Raw genomic sequence first — 24,985 nt, forward strand, 5'->3', positions numbered from 1 at the left:
GACTACAGACCAGTTGCACTGACTCCAATCATCATGAAGTGTTTTGAGAAACTGATGCGCCGTCATATTATTTCCTGTCTTCCATCAACTTTTGACAACTACCAGTTTGCATACAGGGCAAATAGATCCACAGAGGACGCTATCACCACCACTCTCCATGCTGCTCTGTCCCATCTGGAGCAGCCGGGGAGTTATGTGAGGCTGCTGTTTGTGGACTTTAGCTCAGCTTTTAACACTATCCTCCCCCATAGACTGGTGTCCAAGCTAGAGGCGATTGGACTCTCCAACTCCACCTGTCTCTGGGTTTTGGATTTTTTGTCAGAACGTTCTCAGAGGGTTAGAGTAGGGTCACATATGTCCACAGCCCTTAGCCTTAACACCGGCTCACCACAGGGTTGTGTGTTGAGTCCCCTGCTCTATGCTCTCTATACGTATGACTGTACAGCCACCTATTCCAGCAACAAAATCATCAAGTTTGCTGATGACACTACGGTGGTAGGGCTCATTTCAGGAGGGGATGAGTCCGCCTATCGGGACGAGGTGGAGCGGCTCTGTGTTTGGTGTGGAGAGAACAATCTGGCTCTTAATACGGCTAAGACCAAGGAATTAGTGGTGGATTACAGGAAAAAAAAGGCGGACATTCAGCCCTTGCATATCAATGGGGAACGGGTGGAGAGGGTGGCGGAATTCAGGTTTTTGGGAGTAACTATCGATCAGGGCATGACTTGGAGTGCAAATACCACTGCTCTGGTGAAGAAGGCCCAGCAGAGAATTTATTTCCTCAGACTTTTAAAGAAGAACAATCTGAGTGAGAGACTGCTGGTGTCCTTCTACCGAGGCTCCATAGAGAGCATTCTTACATACTGTATTTGTGCTTGGTTCTCCAGTTGTACAGCTAGGGAGAGGAAGGTGCTCCAGAAGGTCATAACCACAGCACAAAGGATTATTGGTCAACCTCTCCCATCTTTGGAAGAATTGTACGGTTCCCGTTGTCTTAGGAAAGCAAACAACATCCTGCAGGATTCATCTCACCCGGGATACAGTCTGTTTGCACTACTGCCTTCTGGCAGGAGATATAGAAACATCAAGTCAAGGACAAATAGACTGAAAAACAGTTTTTACCCGAGAGCTGTGGCCCTTTTGAATGCTGTAACTCGATAGTGTGACCTGGGAGATTGATGGGTGTGGGTGTGGCTGGAATGTGGTTTGTTGGTTGTTGTTGTTGTTTTGCTTTTGTTGTTTTTAAGGGATGGCATCCAATTTCGTTGCACTTGTGCAATGTTGCACGTGTGTAATGACAATAAAGAATCTATCTATCTATCTATCTATCTATGCTTTGTTTCCATTGTAAACCACCCTGTGATTCTCTGATGAAGGAAGCTATAGAAATCAATAATAATAATAATAATAATAATAATAATAATACTCTTGCATTGGACAAACGCTTGGATTTTGCTTCGGAACATAAACTCACGTGCACAAGACAGAGCTTTCTTTCAGTGGCTCCAGCCACCCGAAGAAATATGTCGTGTAACGAATATATATATATATATATATATATATATATATATATATATATATAAAGTGAAAAAGAGAAGCGAGTGAAACGAGAGAGGGTCCGGGAACAGAAGGCGGGGAAGGGGAAGGAGGGAGAGAAAGGGGGAAAGCAGAAGAGGAGGAAAGTGCGGGAGCGGAGGAGCGAGCGGCAGCGTGCACAAGGGGAGCGCAGCCGGGACCAGAGAGCGCCAGGCCGAGCGATGGGGTGGCGCGTGGCGGGAATCCCTCAGGCGGCGGCGCTGTGGCTGCTCTTGGTGGCCTGCGCGGGGTTGGCGCTGGCGCAGCCGTCCAAGGTGTCTCGCGGCGTCGCCGTGCCCTTCGTCTTCGACCCGCGCGCCGTGTGCGACGCCCCGCCTTGCCAGCACGGGGGCCTGTGCATCCGGAACGGCACCTGCTTCTGCTCCAGGGGCTACGAGGGCGAGCGCTGCCAGTATGGTTGGTATAACGGCTAGAAGAGCGGGTGGTGGCCATAACAAGTGTGGGGGAGGGGAAGCCCCCTTCCCGTGCAAGGTGTAGGTCATTGCTGGACTTGAGATGTGTGTTTTCAGGATCCAACCACGTACCTTTGACTATCAGTGCTGAATTTTAAATTGCTGTAAGCCGCCCTGGGATCTTGCTGAGAAAGTGCCAGTAATAAATGTAACCCTAGTCCCTCTGGCGCAGGTTTGCAGTTAAGCTCTCCTGCCTCTCTGCACCTTTCTTTGGGGGCTGCCCATCCGAAGGGATGGAGGAGCGACCCTCTGGGTGGAGGCAGATCAGAGAGCCCTCTGGGGCGAGGTGGCAAGCTTCTTTACGGTCCCATTGTTTTCTTGGAATTAGTTTTGGGAGTTTTACTTCGAAGTCAAACTGCAGTACTCTGCATGCACCTTTACCTGGCAGAAATGCATGGGTGTTGGTTATTCCAGATTATAAATACGCAGGAAAGGGGTTAGGGCACATTCAGGATCGAAGTTTTGCTGCCCGATCCTATCGTTTACTTGGAAGCCCCGTCGATTTCTGGCTGTCAAGTCAAGAAGTCGAGTCAAGTCCAGGAAAGCTAACAGTACAGTAAGACTGCAATCCTAAACCTAGGAGTAAAGCATCATTGGGCACAACGGGACCTTATCTTGAGTAAACATGATTGAGCACTACACTTCTCCTAAAGATTCCTGCCACAAAGCTCATGTTTTGTGTCTGCTGTGAAAGTTGACTGCCTGGAGTTTGTCAGCATTGATTTCATTGGTGCTGCTTGTACCCAAGAAAGTGTCTGTGGGATTGCAGTCATGAGAACAAAGAGCGTTTTGGCTTCAGCAAGAGATTCTTCTTACTGAAAGCAAGATCTTGCTTGGCCGACAAGCCCTGCCTCAATTCTTATACTGAAGTGCTTTTACAGGAATACTTTTGTGACTGTGGAGGAAGATGTAACCCAAGTATTCATCTGGTGGGAATAATGTGCTTGGCTGTTCCGCTTGCAAGTCACCTATTTTCCAGCACCAGGGAAAATGTTTGAGCAGGGAATCTAAAAAAGAAGAAACGCTGACCCTACTTTGTGTAATGTTTTTGTCCTCCTGAAAGTCCCAGATCCCAAAGAATGGGGGGGGGAGAGATATGGGGGTGGACCACACTTCAGGGACTTTCTGTAGTGCTTTCCTAAATATTCAGCTTGTTTAAAAGTGGGTCTCTAGCCCTTGTAGAAACTTTTAGAGAAACAAGGAAGAACTCTGTGAGTATACTCTCCAGTTGATCCCTGCGCACCAAAGTTGTTCCTGCCTTCTGCTGTTCTGACCAATGAGTGCAAAGGCATGAGGACAATTGACAAGTGCTGGGGCAGCTAGGGAATATTGCATGGATTGTGAATGGAGCAACGTTTTGACAAACTTTGTGGAGAAACATCCAGGAGCCACCTATCAGTGGTGAGTGGAGCCTGGTGCAAAAGTGGACATGACTCTTACTCAGAGCTTTCCAAACTGTGTGCCGCGACACGTTAGTGAGTCGGCTGCAGTGTGTAGGTGTGTCACACGCTCCTCCCGGGGCTGGAAACACTGGAAAGGGTTAGTTTAACCTCTGGTTTGCTAGTAAAACCGAATTACTGTGTTATGAAATGATGCAAAATTGAATTACTGTGTCGCAAAATGATGCACGTCCCAAAAGTGTGTCACCATCTTGAAAAGTTTGGAAAGCTCTGCTCTTATCTTTGTACTGTAGGCTGTGTTCTAGCTGTACAAATTCAGGTGTTTCTACAGACACCCGTTACATCTCTCTCCATCTTCGTTCTGGCAGGCAAGAGGAATTGCCATCATTCAAGGAAGGATACATTCCAGCCAGGCAAAAGCACTCAAGGACGGTGTGCCCTAGAGAAAGCTTTGAGGGCCGATAGAGAGGACCCAGGCCTGAGATTCCCCACCCCTACACTAAGTCCTTATTTCTACCGTTGCAAAATGTTTTTAAAAATTTGAATTAACATTTAATTAATTCATTTTATTTACTTTTATGGGCTGCCCAGTAACAAAAGTTCTAAGGGTGGTTTATGATGGCATATCTGTGTGCTCTGGCTGTACTATGGTGATTCCCTCCTTCTTTAGGCTTCCTCACCAAAAACCTTCAAGACCTCAGGATTCGGTCTGAGATATAGGTAAGTTGAGTAAAAGCTGGAAGATAGTGAGGACATAGCGTTCTAAGCCTCAAGGCTAGAAGCAAAGAAGATGAAGGGTTGCAAAGAAGATGAAGGGTAGGGTTGCCATATTTCAAACAGTGAAAATCCAGACAGAAAAGCTGTTGAGCTTTTTTGGCTAGATCGCAAAAAAGGCCGTTTTTTAATGAAAAATGGCACTGCCGACATGGGGTGCCATACGTCCGGATTTTTACCAATTTCCGCCCAGACACTGCTGCTGACTCCAGTGTTCCAGATATGTCTGGGAAATCCCAGCTATATGGCAACCCTATGAATAGGCCCAGTCTGTCCCTCAAAACTCAACAATCTGTGGAGGCCATTTTGATATTTGGCCAAACATATCCTAAGGCCAATGCTTGTTTGTTAATTTGTTTTGACATTTACACTCCTTCTTTTATGATTTAACTCAAACTCTATGAAATTCCATTTGATTATGAATTAAATTTCAACTTAAAATTATAAATCACAACAAGGTTCAAGCAATCCTAATGCTTAAATGAAACATCTGGAAGAATGGCAGCATAAAATCAGCCATCAACAACTGACAGAAAACCACACCAGTGGCTTATGCTGCCAGTGGCTTTAACTACAATATGCCTGCCAGAATACAGTCTTGGGAAAATGTATAAAAGTAGACACCTTTATTGATACAGCCAGTATAATGAAAGGAGATTATACCAATTAATCAGGTATAGTTGTGTCTAGGGTGGAAAGCTACTTATAAGGATTATCACAAGAGGGGGTCGAATATGAAGAATCTTTTATTTGCATAATTGAATTAGGAATAGTTCTTTGGAGAATCAAATGTATATCACTCTCTATTATTAAAGTGAATAGTTAGCATGCAGGTACACTGGGTATTAAAATGGGTGGGTCCCTGAAGATGGGAAGAAACAAAACCCCTCCAAGTATGCAAACAAATCTTGCTTTTAAAAAAAGAAAGCCCAACTTTTACTTTAAAGCCCGGGTTACAGAGCTACTACCACTACCCTATATCCATGGATCTCAGTGTGGTTCACAACGTAAAATCACAATATAAAAAACAGAAAATGAAAAAGGAAAAAATACACAATGAATATGTGTATATATATATATGTGTGTGTGTGTGTGTGTGTGTGTGTGTGTGTGTGTACCTAATATGTACATGCATTTAATAAATAATAATACATTTAAAAGGCCATAAACTGTTCAATTAGCACAAGGCCTGGGAGAAGAGGAATGCTTTTGTCTGGTGCCTGAAGATTTGTAACGAAGGTGTTAGGAGAGGCTCCCTGGGGAGAGCATTCCACAAGTGGGGAGCCACTGCAGAAAAGGCCCCTTCTCGTGTTGCCACCCTCTGGAGCCGCCTTCGTGGAGGAGGTACACAAAGAGTGGCCTCAGATGATGATCACAGGGGCCAGGTCAGTTCATATGGGGAGAGGCAGTCCTTGAGGGACTGCAGTATTTTGTTGAATATTTGAACAAGTTTTAAAATACTAATAAATGCTTACCGCGACCTTTAAAAAATATTTGAAGGATTTAATAATAATTTTGAAAACACTACAAAATAGAGAAAAAAGAATGGTAGCAGTGGACTACTTATGGGCAATACTTATTGCAATGCGCTGAAATATTTTTTTCTGCTCTTCCTCATTCATGAACAATGATTTAAATAATTCTTGCTCACGTACTTTTTTGAGAAGTGTTTCTTCTTGTGATAAGCTGCTAATGTTTGCCATTCATTATTTTTTTGTTAAAGTGCACATCTTTTTATTATTTTAAAAAATTGCCATTTCCAACATTTAATTTGTGCGTTCAGAGACCAGAACCGTCACCACACATTATAGACTCCTGCCAGTAAATTCCTGGTGATCACCTGAATCTCAATTTAATCCATAATGCAAGTCCAGAGGAAAACCTGAAAACGTTCTATTGAAAATTGTTTGCAGATAGCAAATACATCGAAATCGGGATTGGCTCATGAATGATTTATTAGCCAAGAACTAGCTAAACTTGTCAGATAATTTGTTTGCACAAAATCATCGAAGCAGCCGTATGCCAAAATGTGCAATTTCCCAGTTATTTATTTGTCCATCGTGCAGGCACATCTTGTAGCTGCCACAAAGAATTCCCCTAGAATCCACAAGGAATACTGTCTCCTCAGCAGGTTTTCATTTTAAGCCCATATTTAGCATGGATGAAAACTTAAGAAAATGCTGTTTGCTGTAGGAAAACTATTTGTGAAGAAGCTGATTAATCACTGGGAAAGGCTGGTGAAAGGGGTGGGGTGCGGTGATGAGAAAAATGGTTGTTTGAGGACATAATCAGCTTTAACCTGTAGAAAGATTTGCAGTTGTGTTGTGCAGTTCCATATGGCTTCCAACCATAAAAAATCAAAAACTTAAGAGCTCAGATGAAGTTAGATGTGGGTTCACAGCTGCTCCCAGAACTGTCCTGAATAACCAGGCAGTCTAAGGACCCACGATATTCCCAATGGATTACTAGCATCAATAAAGCTTTAGAACCAACTACAGTTGTACCTTGGAAGTTGAAGTTCCAGCAGCCAATCGGAAGCCGCAGAAGTTGTGATGGATGTTTGGGTTCCAAAGAGCGTTTGCAAACAGGAACAATCACTTCCTGGTTTGCGGCGTTTGGGACCCAAAATGTTCGACTCGCAAGTTGTTTGAGATCCAAGGTATGACTGTAGTTCCTTTTAGATAGACCTGTTAATTGTGTATTGCCCAGATCAGTGCAAGAGGTAACAATGAATGAATGAATGAAATCTGCTTTTTGAAATGCACCTTTACATCTTAAATAAGAAGCCATTCATGAAGCAAAATGGGCACTACTCAGAAAGAAGCATGCCAGAAAATAAATGATCAAATTATTAGTGTTACCGAAATGATAAACTCGCTGATTCAGGGAGAATCAATCAGGTGTTCAAGAATAAAGGGAGGGGGGGGAGTTAACTTTATGCAGACCGAGCACTCGCTACTGTCATATCTATCAGTACACCCAGCACTAACTTCAAAGGGACTTCAAGAGCTAAACCTGTCCCACCATCCTTTGACCAGTGAGATAGGAGTGATTCATTTATAATATTTCTGTAGCCATGTTGTACTGTTACATTTGCACCAATGTTCATCTGGATTAGCTCTTAATCAGAGTTTTAAAGCAAAGCATTTCCCATTACTGTAGCTCTTCTCTTTTGCCTCTGGTTTAGCTATTGAGGAATAGCTAATCTATTGAAGAATAGCTATTGAAGAATAGCATGACCCTTCGCTTTGGAGATTGGATTTGGTTCAGGGTCATCCTGTCACCAGTTCTTTTCATATAGCATTTGAGAGCTAAATAATATAATCAGTTGTGGTGGTTGTTATCAGATGACAAGCTTTGCTCCTATCACTGGATAGCAAACAGCATTTAACACAATAAGAAAGTTCAGTCTTCATTATAGCCATTTCACAAACCAAATTAGTAGATTATATTTACCATTACTGAATGTATAGCATGCAATCATATGAATTGCTGCCCGGACTACTGGGCCCAGGCAAATGTATGAATTAACTGGTAGGCTCCTTGAAGGAGCATGGTGCTTTTGAGTAGACTGTTCCCAACCCCGAAGCCCAGAAATGTCTCATCTAACTTTCTTTGTCCCTTTCTTTTGGTTCAAAGCAACTTGTTATCCGAAATGTAAAAATGGTGGGAAATGTCTCAGGCCTGGAAAATGCAGATGTCAGCCTGGCTATGGAGGGCGATACTGTCATAAAGGTAAGTTGAATTTAGACAGTTTTCAAATTGTAGCAAAGAGTGGGGGAATAGTCTAAAACCATTGCACTTGTAGTCCAAAATTTTTCGAGGGTACTAGGTTGATCAGGACTGTAATACAGACATGGTATAATGTGTCTGGAACTCTTATATATTGAGATTAATATTTGATTACTATTTGCATTTCTGGATCTGTTGTGCAGTCGCTTTGAGTGTTTCATTTTGAGGCAGAAAGTCAGGATAGCAACGTTTTCCATAAATAACAATAAGCAGGTATAACGTTATCGTAAACAAATGAGCATGAAATTTCCACCTATATGCCTCAACTCCATTCTAGAATTGTTGCTTGGAAGAGGCAACATTTATGCAACAAAACACCCTTACTATAATGCTATAATGGCTTGCTTTGTGTGTGCTGTTTCCTTCCAGTAAGCTGTGAGGGAGGGTGTCAAAACGGTGGCGAGTGCATCTCGGTCAACGGGCTGGTAAAGTGCCTTTGTGCTTCAGGCTGGACAGGATCAAGATGCCAAGAAGGTAAAAATCTTCACTTCGTTAGTTATTGCGTTTCAGTCCCACTCTTCTTTCAACTTGGAGTTTTCCCCATTTTATTGTTGAAACAATCGGTATAACTAGATTAGGCCGAGAGAGAGAGAGAGATTTGTTCAGGGTTACTCAGTAACTTTTATGGCTGAATGGGGATCTGAATTCAGGTCTCCTGTTCCAAGCTGAACTTTTTCCACTATGGTACACTAGTTATCTAATGCCTGGCAGAGGAGTGAAGATCTCAACTGGTGCTTGGATGCAGTTCATTAAAATATATCCAGTGTGTTTCAGGGGCAAATTGCCTTATATGATTCTGCACGGAGGGGTTCCTCCTACTCTTTCCCCCCAAAAAATCACTGTCATAGCTAACACAGTTTACCCTCTGTTCAAGAGGTAACCGTTTCTGAGAATGACAGCTAAAGCCACTGCTCTCAATCTGTCAGTTTCATGCAAAGGTAGAATGTGGTCACTTTTAATGATGTTAGCGTTCTTTTCTGGCCCGAGGGAGGAAATATCCCCCCCCCCCTTAAACCAGTGATGCCTAACCTATGGGCTTCTGAATGTTATAGAACTACAACTCCCATCAGCCTCACCCAGCATGGCGAATGGCCACAGATGATGAGAGTTGTAGTTTGGCAACATCTGTAAGACCTCTGCTTTAAACATTCTCTAATGCTCTATAGTGGGGGTGGGGAAATCTCATCATCACCCCTTCAGATGTTGGTGGACTACAGTTCCCATCATCCCTGACCACTGGCCATGTTGGCTGGATAGAAGTTGGACTCCAGCGACATCTGGAGGACCATAGGTGTCCCCCACCCCCTGCCATCCCCAGCTCTACAATATAATATTGAGAGACCGAGATAGATGACTTTGCTTTATTGTTCTTTCGTTGCAGCGGTTTGTCCTCAGGGATGTCGGAATGGAGCAACTTGCGTCGCTCCTGGAATCTGCAGCTGTGCAACTGGCTGGGTCGGCGGCGCCTGTCATTTAGGTGAGTTACATATCTTTTAGAGCCTCTTAAATGAAATGCCTAAAAGCTGACATGATCATTGCGACACCCGCAAGAGCAACAAAGTCTTTGCAGAGGCGTATGAGCTGCACCCAGATTCCCACCCTCATTACCTGTCTCATGTGTGTACTATCCCCTCATCTAAATATGAACGGATCGATGCAGATAGGAAATATTGCATGAGTTACTAATTTTGTATTGGGATATAGCTGACCTGAGCAGTTGCTGGCGTGTAGTTGGCAGTTCATTAACTGTACCTGCCTTTGGTCAGTGGCTCTTTCATGGCTGTCCCATGCAAGATTGACTGAAATGAATGAGACAGCAGCAGTGTAAGGATAGATTGCTGGTTTGCATTGTTAGGCAAGTCCTACTGAAATTTATGGAAAGTGAATAGTAGTAGGAATGATGATGATCATTGTAGTAGTTGTAGTAGTAGTAGTAAATAATAATAATAATAAATTTTGTGCTTCATCTAATGCGGTCTGTTCTATATGAAACCTGCAATCTAATCTAACTTCAAATTTCATTGGGTAAATAGCCGTTACCACTCAGATGCTGATATTGGTGAAAGTTAGGATAAAATAGACAATACTGATGCTCCAGAAATGAGTTTCATATTACAGCAACCTCTAGGATTTCTTTTTCCAGTTCAGCAGGGCTTTAAAAAGAAGGGAAAGAGTCTTCCTCTTCCCTAAAGGCAGACAAAAATAGTCTGTCCATAGCTGCTGCAGGCTTGAAGTGGAAAGCATGCAATCCTCTTAATGCAGTGGTTTGCAAATGGTGGGTCAAAGCCCTTAAGGCAATGATAGATGTCAAGTGGGCGGGTCACTAAACTGAGTAGCGAGTGCCAAGCATGAAGCAATGCAAGTGGATAAGAGAGTATCTTAAAAGCAGCTTCAGGGATCCTTCAGCTAAAGGATATAAGTGACTGTCAAGTATGTCTGTGCCTGGAGCTGCATTTGTCTGGGTCAGTGGCTGCAATCTAGTAGTGCATTCTGAATTAAGGCAATGTGGGATGGATTGGGTACAGAAGCTTCCAGGCAGGACCTTTCTTTAGGCAGAAAGTCAGCTGAATTGAATTGTGCTGCCATCTGTCTTTCCTTGAGACTAACGTGACAGCTACTCTTACAACAAATGACTGAGACTAACCATATAGGAGTGACTGTGAGGACCATAAACCTCTTGTGTTTACTGTACCTCTAATTCTCAAATATACCATTACTTTCCGTTGGGGCATCATTCTCTTTCAGTACTTGCATGATCATGAGCGCTTTTAGAACTATCAGTGGCAACTTCTTTCTTTTCTTGCTTCTAAGATGGGGGAGGGCTGCTTTCGAGCGATGGCCCTTGAACTGAGTTCCCTGTGAAGTAGTGATTAGCTACTTCACTTTTGAGTCTCTGGATTAATCTTATGGGTTAATCCTCTTGAAATGAATAATCATTGCAATAGCAGTAAGTTGAAATAACAGGTATAGAAATATAGAACAGCACTGAAACATGCAAAACAGTAGGTACTGCTAGAATGGCTCTGCAAAGGAGCATTCTATTCTGGTTGCTTTTATTAGGAACCCACACAAATCACCATCACTGGCTAAATAACTTGTAATTTGCTTCTCTCACCTGCAATGGTGCAGACCTGGAAACTGCTTTAAAGTTCGAGAACACCCATGAGGGTTATTTATTTTTCTATTTGTTTTATGAGTCACTTCTCAACGAGTTGTCTCCAAAGCATCTTGCAATATTGAAAAAGCTTGAAACAATAATGAGTGATAAAACCATAATCAACAGTAATGTAAACAACAGGCAGAAGTGAAAATTAATAAGGGAGCAGTCAATAAAAATGCAGATCCAATAGAAGGCAGAAAACAATTTAGCTTTGGTAAAAAGAAAAAAGTCGACACGGTGTGTAAATGATGATAATGTTTAGATTTACAGACCTGTCTAGAGAGTTTGTTCAAAAGATAAAGCGTCACCACTGAAAAGGCCCTTTTTTTTATTCCCAAGGTGCCAATTACTCACAGTGTCCTCCTGGAAGGGAAAAACGCATGAGCATCAATCAGTTAGCACAACAGATGTCAGGCGTCAGGGAATCCGACCCCCCACGGTAGACTGCCAGGAATAGATAGACAAAGAAGACTCTTACCAATGTCTTATATTCAATATTCACAGAGAGGGGCTTAGAAATGCAGCGTCTTGGAGTAATGGCATAGCTCTGAGTAATCTTCACCCCCCCCTTGTCTCCTCAATTATCAACAGACCACCTAACTTACGGTGGCTGCTTAGGGCCATTTGTCTCTGAGCCCTTTGCTCTCCTACTTTCACTGTTTGCTGGGTTCTGGGAGAAGGGGGGTCTGGAATGATTTCTAGCGATACGTGTTAGCCAGCTGCTCCGGCTCCTCTTCTCCCATTATTTCCCAACTTTTCCCCTCATCTGCCTCTGAGCTGTGACCTCCCTCAAACCCCTGTTGTAAATCTAAACTGTCTTCCTCTTCTCTGGAAGGTTCAGGCTGGGGAGGCGGTTTCCACCATTCCTCCTCTGTCCAGTCCCTGACAACAGATCGCCCTGCTCAGGCCTAAATTTTGTACTTGCGTGGAATTGTCATAGTCCTGCCAAGCCATGTTTCCCTTTCAAACCAGTTTGTAAACTCATGGGCAGGCAAGCAAGCAGGATGGGTGGGATTTAAACAAGCCGTAGATTTTGAAATCACAAGACATTTCCCCATTTGAATTATTTTTAAATCACAACAATCGTTCCTCCAAGTATAAGATTTAACAAAATTCCGACACTATAAGGATGAATGGCAGGCACGGATACTGTAGTTCTGCTGTATTTTACTGATATTTTCTTCTTAGGAATAATTGTGATAATTCAATAAAATACTATGCATCAAATGTGGCTATTGAGATGAAATCTGTGCTGTGTGACTGATGTGAGTTTTGGACTTCCCCCCCTCCCCAGCATTGTGTAGGTTGCCATGTCACCATGGAGGCAAATGCATCGCTCCAGATGTGTGCAGATGTCGTTCACCATACTCTGGTATACAGTGTACAAAGAAAATGAAGCAATGAGACAGCCTACTCTGAAGACGAGCTCCTTTTATTTTAATGAATAAACATTGGGAGAAAGGAGAAATTTAGCATTATGCTAGACGGTCCATCCATAGGATTTTAAAGTCTTGATTATATATTAAATGAAAGCTCTCCTATACTGAAGGGCGTTTTTGTTTTTTTAAAGTATGACAATATCAAAGCAGTTGAATGTGTATCAAAATATATGCGTGGGGAGAATTTGGAAGCACGTGGATACCTTATGTTTCATTTTAGCACATGTAACATTGAATATTTTTTACTGAATAAAGCATCCCCCCCCCGCCAAAACCCCCTCTGCTCTTGCTGTTTCATTCACTTCCACAAATAGAATTTGTTTTCCCATATAATGAATATACAGTGGTACCTCGGGTTACATACGCTTCAGGTTACATACGCTTTAGGTTACAGACTCCGCTAATCTAGAAATATTACCTCGGGTTAAGAACTTTGCTTCAGGATGAGAACAGAAATCGTGCTCCGGCGGCGTGGCGGCAGTAGGAGGCCCCATTAGCTAAAGTGGTGCTTCAGGTTAAGAACAGTTTCAGGTTAAGTACAGACCTCCAGAACGAATTCAGTACTTAACCCGAGGTACCACTGTAATCTTGTTTTTTAAAGCTCTTTGATCTAGCTTGAGAAATCGCTGGGCAGAAGCAAAGCATCAAATGTGGATCTTGGTGGGTCATACGGTTTTATAGACATTGCTTTCCTCTAATAGTGAACTCAATGAGTATCAGGATAGCCTCAGTGGGGACACATGAGAAAAAAGAGGGATGTATCAGAATGGTTTTTGGGGGGTGGACTCCAAGGTTTGCAGAAGTACAAATTTTAAAATCTTAAGGGAATCGCACACAAAGTGCACGCACACACACACGCATACACACACATGAGTCCAGTGAATATAACAGGTGCTTTGGATTTATAGCTTCCTGGCCCAGCATGAGAAACCTCTGGGCAGAAGCAGAGTTCTCTGTGTGGATTTTGCAAGCATGTACTCAGGGCTTGGATGCCTATAGCCAGCAGTTGGGGCTGCGCATGTGGTTCTTGAGGAAGCCTGTGCACACACTCTATGGCACTTATGAAGCCCCCGGCACTAAAGTGTGGTCAGTTCACCAGCTCTATTAGCTTGTGGTGCAGATAGGAATAACACATGGGCACCCTCTGTCTGGAGCCAACCACACACAGTTATTTCTCTGCATAGCTAGTCACACACAACGTTTTCTTCTATGCAGTTATTGCTGGGTTGGGGACAAGAGCTCCAAGGAAAAGTAGCTGCTGTAGATATATTTCCTACTTAGTGATTTCCTCTGTATATTAAAAAAAAAAAACCTAGCAGTCAACAAGAGAGAAAGCATTTCTCCCCTCCTCCCCCCAATCCCTTTTGAGGCAGTAATCGGAATGTGCATGCGTTCAGAAATCTTATTCTGAAGTTGCCACGGTGCTAGACAAACATTAATTTCATGGTTCTTTAATTAAAAGCATGGTTGCTTTGCCAACGGCAGGCAAATGTTGGCCTCTTGCAAGGTCAGTGAATTTCTGTAGTTTTGGATTTTAAAAAATTGCTTGAAAACAGCTCCATCTGCTGGCTGTTAAGGTTGTTTTTTCCCCCCTCCTGCCCAACTTTGTCCATTCCCCTCTGAACCTTCAATGTAATTTTACTATTCAGCATCAGCTCTCTTAAGTCTTTTCTGACACAGCAGCACATAGAATCCATGTCTTAAAGGATCAAATCACAAAGGCTGTGTTAACACAGAGCCTACTTCATAGCATTTACATTTGAAATGGACAGAGTCTGTGCCAAAACTAAATTTAGTTAGTTGCTGTAGTAGCCCCTTACCTTATGTGTGTGTGTGTTTTACTACGGTCAGTGGGGTGGATTTTTTTTTTCTTATTAGGCTGCATTTAAGATTTTGTCTGGGTAGATGACTCATTGCTAGAAACTGCTGGTTGCAGTCTAAATGTGTTTGTGTGTGTTGTAGAGTGAGGTATAATTATATTGATTTAAAATGGTAGATAAGAACAAAGCCTAATTACATGAATTGGCTTTAGCTGCAAATAGTTGTTTGTGCTCCTTGCTACAAGAGATAGCCTCTTCTGCCTCATTTGCCATAAAAGCTACAAAGCTGTTGGTAAAACAACAACAATGACACAGGGTTACACCATTGCTGCTGCTGGGCCAAAAGACCTGAAATCAGCATCTCTTGTGGCAACAACAGTCAGTATTTTTGGGCACCTGCTAAAACTCATATCAATATCTTAGGAGAGTGGCTTCTTCTTAGCAAGCAACAGGCCTCTAGCGTTGTTCACTACTCAGGTGTTGAAACAGTATTTAAGCGTAGCATAAGTAAGGAGTTTATTTATTTTGAGAAAAATCTTTACTTTTCCAACTTTTAGATTATGGCTCCAGATGAGCACTGTAACCTCTGGTGAGCTGGTTTAAAGTAAAGGGTATGAAAGATATAACGATAAGACTCTTGCCAAATGGCACCAGTGAAAGAAAATGTGCAAGCAACAGGTTTTATGTTAGTGCTACCAATCACTCCTGGTCACTCACAGCATTCTTGCTCAGATTTGAGGGGAGGGGCATTGGTGAAGCACAAGGTGCCCTCCCCCCCATTTCACACACAGAAGCCAACTAGACTGGGCAGATGACTCTTACTTCAGCACCGGCAAGAGGACAGCGTCCTCCTCTTGGCAGTTGGCTAGATTAGGATGCACAAGCTGGGCTGTGTCGATACACCTGCTGCTCTGTCCTCCAGCTTCCGGAAGCACTCTGCCTAAGGGTAGGACCAACTTGGGCTCTATTGAGTGCATCTTGCCCAACCTTCCCCAAATACCGGTAATCTCTCGTCAACCCCTTTTGCAGCAGAGGGGGAAAGGATTGCACGATGAATTGCAGAGAAAGAAGTGTTTCTTCTGGAATGTGAGTCCATCCAATGAAACTATGGGTGCTGGAAATTTCAGGACGCATAAAAGAAAGTGAATAATTCACACAATGCATAGTTAAACTGTAGAATTTGCCCCTGCACGAGGTGGCGGGAGCCATCAATTTGAATGGCTTGAAAAGAAGACGAGACGAATTAGTGGAGAACAAAGCTATCCATAGCTACTAGGCACGTTGACTATGGTCTCCCTCCACTGTTGGTAATACAGGCAATGACTGGCACAGCCAAATGGTGCGTTATTGCGCATGTGCACAGAGCACTGAACCCAGAAGTAACCCCAAAATGTCATAAAGTCATGGAAAGGAGCGGGGTGGGCTTACACGTGCTCCACTGATGCACATGGGGTCCAGAACCTAACCCTCACACAAAACAAGTGCCTGTATGTCTCATAACTACCAGTTGCTGGGAATCACAAGTGTGGAGTGTGCACCAGCAGGCATCTATCTGGTTGGCTGTTGTGAGAACAGGATGATAAGACTATATGGCCTGGTCTAGGAGAGACCTGCTTATGTTCTTATTATGAACATTGATCTGATTGAGCAGGGCTCATATGTCTTCTTCTTTGGTGATCATTCGTAGCTGAGTAACATTGTTTTCCATAAACACGGTTTTAACAATGAGTTCATAAGTGACTCTGGAGGCCAGTTCTGGATCCACATGTCCTTTCACAGTGGGGTTCAGGAAAAAAGGGAGGCAGACTATGTTTAGGGCATATTTTCTAATCCCTCCCCCTTTTCAGGGTGAGCAGAGTGGATCCTAAAAAGGGCTGCTCAGTCATGGATACAGCTGCTGAGCTGTTCAACTGCCTCATTTCTTGAGTCAGAACGACTGAATCTATCCACCGCCCATGTGCCAGTTCATGACTAGGGGCTTCCAAATTTCACGATCCTGCGCCCGTTACCATTTGCTGATCGCCATGGGACTTTTGGGGTTTGGGATGGGTTTTTGGAAGACACCTGTGCATTAATTTGTTTTATGTGTGTAGATCAGTGCACGCTGACCAATGCACAGTCTTCAAGGTAAGGCTCTGTTCCAGTGGCATGAGAAGTCACGAGGACCAGTAGATTCTTATCTGCTGCAGCTTTCATCTGACTTCACAGCCATTGTAACATACCGTTTGTTATCACCCGCCTGCTCTGCCATTGAGGACATCTTGGATCATTCTTTGTCTAGCTCCTTCCCTTTGACCTTATCACTTTGGGTGACTCTGCTGGGAGTACGAGATTCCCAACGGCTTTGCTCACAAGGGTCATAGGAACGTGCAAGCCCATTCATCACGACAAGGTGATGATCCAGCACGTGAGGGCTCGTATGTACAGTGGTGTGGATCAGTACTGCTAAGGTAATGTAGTGCCAGGTCCAAGTGTAGCACTCGTGCTTTGAATCGTTACACCTAATCTTTTACACCTTTTGAGTTGCAATCTGAAGGCAGAGGCTTATGTGACTCAATTTTAATAGACAAGGAGAAATTCAAAATTACTCCACACTTTTGTAGCTTAACTTGGAATTGAAGTGGGGCTGGAATCATGTCTTTTGTTTCAGACATCCCTTAGGCTTGCACATTTGTCATGTCTTTATATTCTGATGATAGCAACATAGCCTCCAGCCTTCTGCAGTGGCGCTCACAGAGTTGCTCTAGTGAGATTTCCAGGCTAAAGTCACCTCTGTAGGAAGACTATGTCAAGTTACTACAATGAAATGATAAAAGAAAGTTACAGATGCAAGTCATGCAAACCAATTGTGTCTAGAAATGTGTCTGGAAAATCAGACATATTTTTATGAAGTAATGCTTTAAACCATTTGTCAGGGGAGGGGAACATTTCCAGCATTGTAACATGTCAGATAACAAACACCCTTGATCTTAAACTTTTAAAATTGTAATGTACATGGTTTACAATGTTGTAAATGGATTAAAGGGGGAATTTTTTTTAGGTGCTGTAAATCCCTGTTCTTTTAGGTGGTCAGATGGAGGTCTTCACCTCTGGCATATTACTTTCTCTGAGTGAAGATGGGGTCAGGCTCTGACTTCATCAGAATCTTTTGCTCAGTGTGAAGCAGATGATTGGTGCCAACCGCAAATCCCACTTGTGTTACAGATTGACTCACCTCAGAAGTAGTCAACCCCAGCAAGACCAGCAGTTACCACCCAATTTAAAAGGTGCTGAATATAAGCCTCCCTTTCCATTATTATTATTATTATTATTATTATTATTATTATTATTATTATTCCGCCCTATACCTGGAGGTTCACAGAATAAAATCAGAATATAAAACCACAAAATACATAATCAAAATAAAAACAACAACCCAATAACCCCTTCCAAAAAACCTGACATTTTAAAAGGGCCTAGGATGTCAATCACTCAACCAAAGGCCAAGTTAAAAAGGTGTATAATGAAGGCGCCTAAAGGTGTATAATGAAGGTGCCAGGTAACTTCCCTGGGGAGAACATTCACAGACGGGGAGCCACTGCAGAAAAGGCCTGTTCTCATGTTGCCACCCTCCGGATTTCTTGAGGAGGAGGCAAACAAAGAAGGGCCTCAGAAGATGATCTCAGGGTCCAGGTAGGTTCATACGGAAAGAGGCGGTCCTTGGGGTATTGTGGTCCCGAGTCATTTAAGCCTTTATAGGTTAAAAGCAGCACTTTGAATTGGGCCGCAAAACTAATTAGTAGCCAGTGCAGTTGGACCAGGATCAGTGTAATATGCTCAAACCAGTGAGCAACCTGGCCACTGAAGGCTGCAATCGCTGAAGTTTCCAAACCATCTTCATAGGCAGCCCTATGTATAATGCATTGCAGTAATCTAACCTTGAGGTTACCAGAGCATAGACAACAGTATTTAGGCTATCCCTGTCCAGATAGGGGCATAGCTGAGCCACCAGCCAAAGCTGATGGAAGGCACTCTGGGCCCAAGCTATGAACCTCTTTCAGAGGAAGTGTAACCCCATCGAGCAGGCAATCTCCCACCCATCTGGTCTAGGTAACCACACACTAACAGTGCCTCAGTCTTATCTGGATTGAGTTTCAGTTTGTTGGCTCTCATCCAGTCCATTATCAAGGTAAGACACTGGTCCACCGCTTCCACTGCCTCACCGGCAGATGTAAAGGAGAAATAGAGCTGAGTGTCGTCAGCATACTGCTGACAATGTACTCCGAACCTCCAGATAACCCCATCCAGTGGTTTCAGGTAGATATTAAACAACATGGGGGATAGGATTGAGCCCTCGGAACCCCATATTGAAGCGTTCCCCAAGCAACACCCTCTGGGAATGACCATCCAAGTAGGACTGGAACCACCGCAAAGTGGTGCCACCACCCCTAGTTCAGACAGTTGCTCCAGAAGGATACCATGGTTGATGGTATTGAAAGCCGCTGAGAAGTAGAGAAGTAACAGGGATATGTTTCCCTTGTCTCTCTGTTGACAGAGGTAACCATACAGGGTGACCAAAGCAGTTTCTGTGCCAAAACTGGGCCTAAACCCTAATTGAAATTGATCCAGAAAATCAGTTTCTTCCAAAAGCGCCTGGATCTGGCCTGCAACCACTCACTCCAGAACCTTGCTCAGGAAAGGTAGATTAGCAACTGGCCAGTAGTTAGTTAGATTTTCCGAATCCAGGGAAGGTTTCTTAAGGAGTGGCTTTCTGGCTGCCTCCTTCAAACAGGCAGGGACCACCCCCTCTAGTAAAGAGGCATTGACTGTCACCCTGGTCCAGCCAGCTGTTCCTTCCCTGTTGCTTTTTATCAGCCAAGAGGGGCAAGGGTCTAGAGCGCAAGCCCTGACCGACCTGAGCACCTTGTTCACATCCTCGAGCCTTACCAACTGAGCCTTTCCTTGGAACAATCAGGAGTGCAGTCCCAAGTACTCCTTTGCAGCCACACATTTACCTGTTCCATGTGGCAGGTGTAGGTCAGGTGGTTCTAGCTTGGGCAAAACAGCTTCCCTAGCCACCCTTGCTTAGGCCAAATTTCTGGCTCAAAGTCTTATTGTGCACTCTAAATGCTGCCTTCAAGATGCACACAAGGCAGAGTTAGATGGTTTTAATAATAATAATAAATCTCTAAGATGACCAGTAGTCAGTCTTTTTTCTCCAGGATGGTGCCTCTTCCTGGTTGGAAGAAAGGTTGAATGGTGCCTTCACCAGGGAAAGGAGAACCCAGGGTGCAGAGTCTTTATGAAGCTGTGTTAAATTCCAGCTTCTGTAATGAATAAAGCGCCCTTACTCCTCCGTCCCTCATGATAGCAAATTAGAAACTTGTGAAGCTGCCATTGGTCCACCTAGCTTAGTACTGTCATGACAATGACTGGCAGTGGCTCTCCATGATTTCAGAAAGGACAGTCTTAGATTTATACCTGGAGATATTAGAACCTTATGTTCTACCACTGAGCTACATCCCATCATGTCAAGTCTGGAGGTTTGACATGACCCATCTTCTGTGCAGACACATAGAGCACAACAGCACTGCAATGTCAATTTCAAACCTTCTCCCCACTCTGTCCTAGAAATAGCTCCAGAAGCCTTTTCAAAAGATAAATGCCAAGGTTGGACCAGCATTATCTCCAGCTGGACCAGCCTGGAATCACAAAAGCTACAAAAAAAGTCAATAAAATCTCTGGCAGTACTGCAGAAATTGCAAAGTCAATCCCAGGCACAAAGTTCAGGAACAAGAGGAAAGGTTCAGGCTGCAGTCTCTAATTGAGAGTCTCAATGCCCCGAAGGCTAGAGTCACTGCTTCAGTTAAGGAGCTGCCCAGGAATTGGCCTAAGGGAATTGCTGGGAGGGAACAGAGTGTCTGGCTAATTGGATATGATGAAGGTATGCTCTTTGATTTAAAGCTTCAGGGGAAAGCAGCAGCAGCAGCATCCCTTTTGAAGAAAGAAGATACCAAACAGTCCTTACATCATCAGTCATGTCCTTCCCCACCATTTCATCAACAGACAAACTGCATTCTTCAAGGTAACTGCCATTGCTCCCATCAGAGAGGAACATTTCACTGGATGCTAAAGCCATCACGAATATTATGGAACAAACCAGAGCTGGAAATAAATTACATCTATCCTTCTCTCTGGCTTTAAAGTGAAATTCTGTGTTTCCACAATCCCTGGCACAGGTGCTTCTCCTATGCAACCCAAGGCAATTCCCATCACTTGTTTGCCCATGGGACTCCAGCGAGCCCACATTTGAGTTTCATAATCTCTCAATACTATAACAAATCTTACACAGGGCAGAAAGGAGATGCTGAGCATGACATGTCCCCCCAAAAATATTCATCATGAGCTTGACTTAGATTGCTGAATCAGAACTATAGTCTAGCATTCTGTCTCATCCTATGTGTGGCCAACCAGACACCTATGAGAAACTCACAAGGAAAGCAGGACGTGAGCTCAATTTGGATAGCTCCATTGTTTAGAGCGTGATGCTGATAATGCCAAGGTTGCAGGTTTGATCCCCATAAAGGACAGCTGCCTATACCTGCATTGCAGGGAGATGCAGTAGATGATCCTCAGAGTCCCTTCCAACTCTGTGATTCTATGAAGAACATACAGTAGTCTACTCTCCCGCTCATGTTTTCCAGCAGCTGATACATATTGGAGGTCATACCTAGCCAATGTTACTAGTAGCCATTGATAGTCCTACCCTCCAAATGTGGCAGGTGATGTTTCTGTGGTTTTAAGAACATATGGAGAACCTGCTGGACCAGGCCAATGGCCCAACTAGTCCAGCATCATCACAGTGGCCAACCAGACTCCTATGGGTAGCTTACAAGCTGGACCCAAGCAACAGAGCACTCTCCTTTCCTGCTGTTTCCAGCAACTGGGAAGCAGTTTTGTTGCGTTGTTCGCTTTTCTTGCTTGCAATTTTAATATGTTCCATGAAGCCTGGTGGAAACATAAAATTGTAATGAGTGTGTGTGTGTGTTGGGGTGAGAGCTCTGTGCAGGCTTGGCAACTGTTGCCAAGGAGACCAGAATGCTAGGAGAGTGATAGTCGGAGGGCATTTTAAGTAAGTGTGCAGCTGTTGGGAGGGGGGAAACGAAATAATGATAACTGAGGGGAAAGAAATAGCTGTTTGGAGTTTGTGGAGGACATCTTTGGTGGCGACTGAACAGACGACTCCACAGCATCAAAACAAGACTTGAAAGCGGCGTGGGGGAGACTGTAGTGCCAGCTCATCTCTCTATAAAATAATTATGCTGGGAAAAGGTATCCCTTTCACCACTTATAATAAACACTGATTTACCAAAGTGTTTGTGTAGGCTTTCAAACTCCCTTCCCAGATGGCAAACTGAGTGTGTGGCCGGTCACGAGTCTTCTGGTGTCACCAACAGGATCTGGGAATGAGGAATTGGAAACAGAGACAAACAGGGAAGCTGGAGAGGAGCAAGGCCCTGTTCAGTCTAGGCATCTCCAGGAAGGGCTGAGATAGACTTCTGTCTGAAACTCTGTGATGGCAACCTGGTGCGACTCACGGTGCCAACCCATGGTAATTCTTCACTTGTGCCCTCTTTGTTATCTAATCACTCTCATGCCCATCCTAGATTTTAGTGAAATCCCACTTCCAAATTCAGGTTTATGTCTGCTGCTACAGCTGGATGCCATTTGTATTCCCAAGGTGTTCAGCTTTTGGGGACACGAGCTGAAGGCTGCTCCAAGCTGTTTTTCTTATGCTTCAACCTCACAAATCGAGCTGCAGGAGCCCTGATTCTTCCGGAAGACTTTAGCTCATGGACAGCTATGATGCTGAAACATCTGCAGGGCACTGTATCAGCTACCGGCGCTTGATTTAAGTTCTCTTCCTTGCCTCTTGTTCTGTCCCATAACCTCTGCACTGTGTTTGATATTTTCTCCAGGTTTAGTCAGGCTTCCTTAGCCGAAAGGCACCAGTCAGTGTCTTTCTAAATGCTAGATCTCCATTTTAAACTATATTAGGGGAACTCAAAAACGAACCCAAATACAACTTAAAAGGGAACAAACTTTAAGAGGGTGGGAAGCCAGCGCCTCCTCTCAAGGACTGTGGTGGATGAAGGAATCCCATGACTTGAAAGAGTTGGTGGTAGTCTCCAGTTGGGTATAAGAATCCAGACCCTGGTTTCTCTCAACAACCCAAAAGTAATACAGATGAATACCTTAGCCCAGTGCTCTTCAACCTTGGGTCCCCAGGTGTTGTTGGACTCCAATACCCATAATCCCCAGTCAGCTTAGTCAATGGCCAGGGAGGATGGGAGTTGTAGTCCACCAACATCTGGGGACCCAAGGTTGAAGAACACTGCCTTAGCCCATTCATGACAATGTACTTCAGTGAAAATCCAGTTGTTCATTTCTCTTTGTTCACTCTGACAGGACAGATCATTCTCATATTTCAACTCCCTCACTTCTTTCCGACTTTCACACTCCCCCAATCTTGCTCACATTTTCCCCTCCTTTAGTTGGAACATGTGTTGTGTGGCACATGAACTTTGCCTGCTTTTTATCTGTCCTTCCACAAATAAGGTGGGTCTCTAGGACTTCTCCACAAAGCGATTCTCCACCACTAGCCCCTTCTATTCCCACAACGTGGAATGGATAAACATGCAACCTTTAACCATTTTAGTCTCCTACATCAGCACTTCAAACCTCAAAGCCTTTTTTATTTCTTGTTTGGCCAATTACTTGTGGATAAGTATTCTAATTATAACAGCAGTGTGATCATTTCCAGTTCTCTGAAGCAAGCCCTCCTACTGGCATTCAGGGGTCATTGTTAAGACTCCCTAGTGCAAGTGCCGTAATGGGGTCTACTGCAGTAACAGCTATGATGTGCAGCCAGCTGCAGTAAAGATCTCCATAGCGGTGCTAACTCTCCTAAACTGGCATTTCTGCGACTACAGGTTCTTCTTGGGCATATGCCAACCTGGTGACACCAACAACAAGCAGCAGGTCCTGCCAGGGCCCTGAAACAGTTTCCCAAGGATGCCAGCTGCTGCTCATTGGGCAATGGAGTAATAAGAATTAGAAACAACATGCTATTCACTGGATCTGTGTACATGCGACGTGTAGCCAAAAGTTCTCTTATGTAGATGAATTGCTATAGAAAACCAAACTGTGATAAACCATTGGCTAAGGCAGAAATGATTAACATAACCGGAGCACAGGTATGTTTGAAGCAGTAACCCTGAGAAGTAGATGGAGCCATCCAGCATCCCCCAGCTTACTCAGATGCCGGTGTGAGGTTACAGTGGTTCACGATGTCCTATCTTACTCACAGGTCCACAGCATGCTGAGCATCTTCACTGGGTCGAGCTGGTCCTTTTGTATGTGGGTGTGTTTGATCTTTAATTTTCAACCTCAGCAAAAGTTCATCGCATACAAATATGGAATTCTCCTGGCTCACAGAGTATGGTGCAAATTTATGGTGCTGGCATGTTACATATGAGGGGATGTATAAACCGTTCCAGAGTTTCAAATTCATATTGTCTCCAAATGCTCATTTTTCAATCAGTTGCAGTAAACAGATGGCTTAAAGTCACACAATTGAATCCTACACCATACATATTGGTAGCGTCATATTCTACAACTGAACTGGCAGAGGCACCTCACAAATTGCAAGACAGGATCCCAAGCAATATTAGGCACAGGTTTCTTTTCTAAAGCTTGCTCCCTCCAGCTATCATGGATTGGGAATCCGAATTATCTGCCTTATCCAAGTATTTATTACACAAATTTAAACCTGCCATAACCTAGTTCTGAGGCACCATGACAAACGCATAAGTGATGGTGTATTATGCCTGATTTGGATGTTTTGCATTAATTAATCTCATTGGTTTTCAAAACCATACTGAGACATATTCTTTGCTGTAACAAACGTGGGGTACTCCAGCCAGAGTAGCAGTGAGATGGATGTTGATTGCCAGTAAATCAGGGGCATTTGCTGCTATTCTGAGCATCTTGCAACTTACTCAGCCATTTGTGGTTAAGGTAAGGCCTGGTCTGACCTCACCTGGAAGTATCTAGCAGCCCAGTCCCGATGGATCCCACATTTGATGCCACTATCTTTCTGCTGCAAAGAGCCTGTGCACCACAGCCATGGGGAGAAGCAGGCCACTGGGTGCTTCGAGGTGAGCCCTAGACAGGCTTCTGCTTAACGTGATTGGCTGGGAAGGTTGCAGCATGCCTGGCAAAGCAGTGTTGCGCCCTACACAGAGGCAGACTGGTGGGGAAGGGAAGAACTTCAAAGCATTCATATGAAGAACAACTCTGCATGTGGAAGGAGCCAGATTGTGCCACGCATGTAACATTGTCTTGAGTGATCCTCTCCACACCAGAGATGGCTGACATCCGTGCAGCACATTGTGCAACCCAGAGACATTTGTTCTTCATGCGCGACGTCCTTGTACCTTGAAACATAAGCAGCAAAAAGATGGGCAAATTAGGATGCAGCTTAATTTCTCCTTAAACCTCTTCCATCTTT

General features: G+C 43.9%; 2 protein-coding genes across 4 annotated transcripts in view; one reads left to right on the forward strand and one right to left on the reverse strand.

The window, feature by feature from the left end:
* Nucleotides 1-1,709: 1,709 nt before the first annotated feature.
* LOC128423838 (wnt inhibitory factor 1-like) lies at nucleotides 1,710-23,985 on the forward strand. Its single transcript, XM_053409354.1, has 6 exons — nucleotides 1,710-1,992; nucleotides 7,862-7,957; nucleotides 8,384-8,488; nucleotides 9,396-9,491; nucleotides 20,377-20,497; nucleotides 23,406-23,985. The coding sequence occupies exons 1-6, from the start codon at nucleotides 1,758-1,760 to the stop codon at nucleotides 23,470-23,472; spliced, it is 720 nt and encodes a 239-aa protein (XP_053265329.1). The 5' UTR covers nucleotides 1,710-1,757; the 3' UTR covers nucleotides 23,473-23,985.
* The window catches only part of VWDE (von Willebrand factor D and EGF domains), a 44,653-nt gene continuing 43,572 nt past the window's right edge, over nucleotides 23,905-24,985 (reverse strand). For all 3 annotated transcript variants that reach the window (XM_053409338.1, XM_053409341.1, XM_053409339.1), the window contains one exon: nucleotides 23,905-24,911. In XM_053409338.1, the coding sequence (XP_053265313.1) occupies nucleotides 24,891-24,911 (21 nt within the window). In that variant the 3' untranslated portion in view covers nucleotides 23,905-24,890. The remainder of the gene's footprint in view (nucleotides 24,912-24,985) is intronic.

This window comes from Podarcis raffonei, chromosome 12 (genome assembly GCF_027172205.1).
Source record: "Podarcis raffonei isolate rPodRaf1 chromosome 12, rPodRaf1.pri, whole genome shotgun sequence".
Classification (NCBI taxonomy): domain Eukaryota; kingdom Metazoa; phylum Chordata; class Lepidosauria; order Squamata; family Lacertidae; genus Podarcis; species Podarcis raffonei.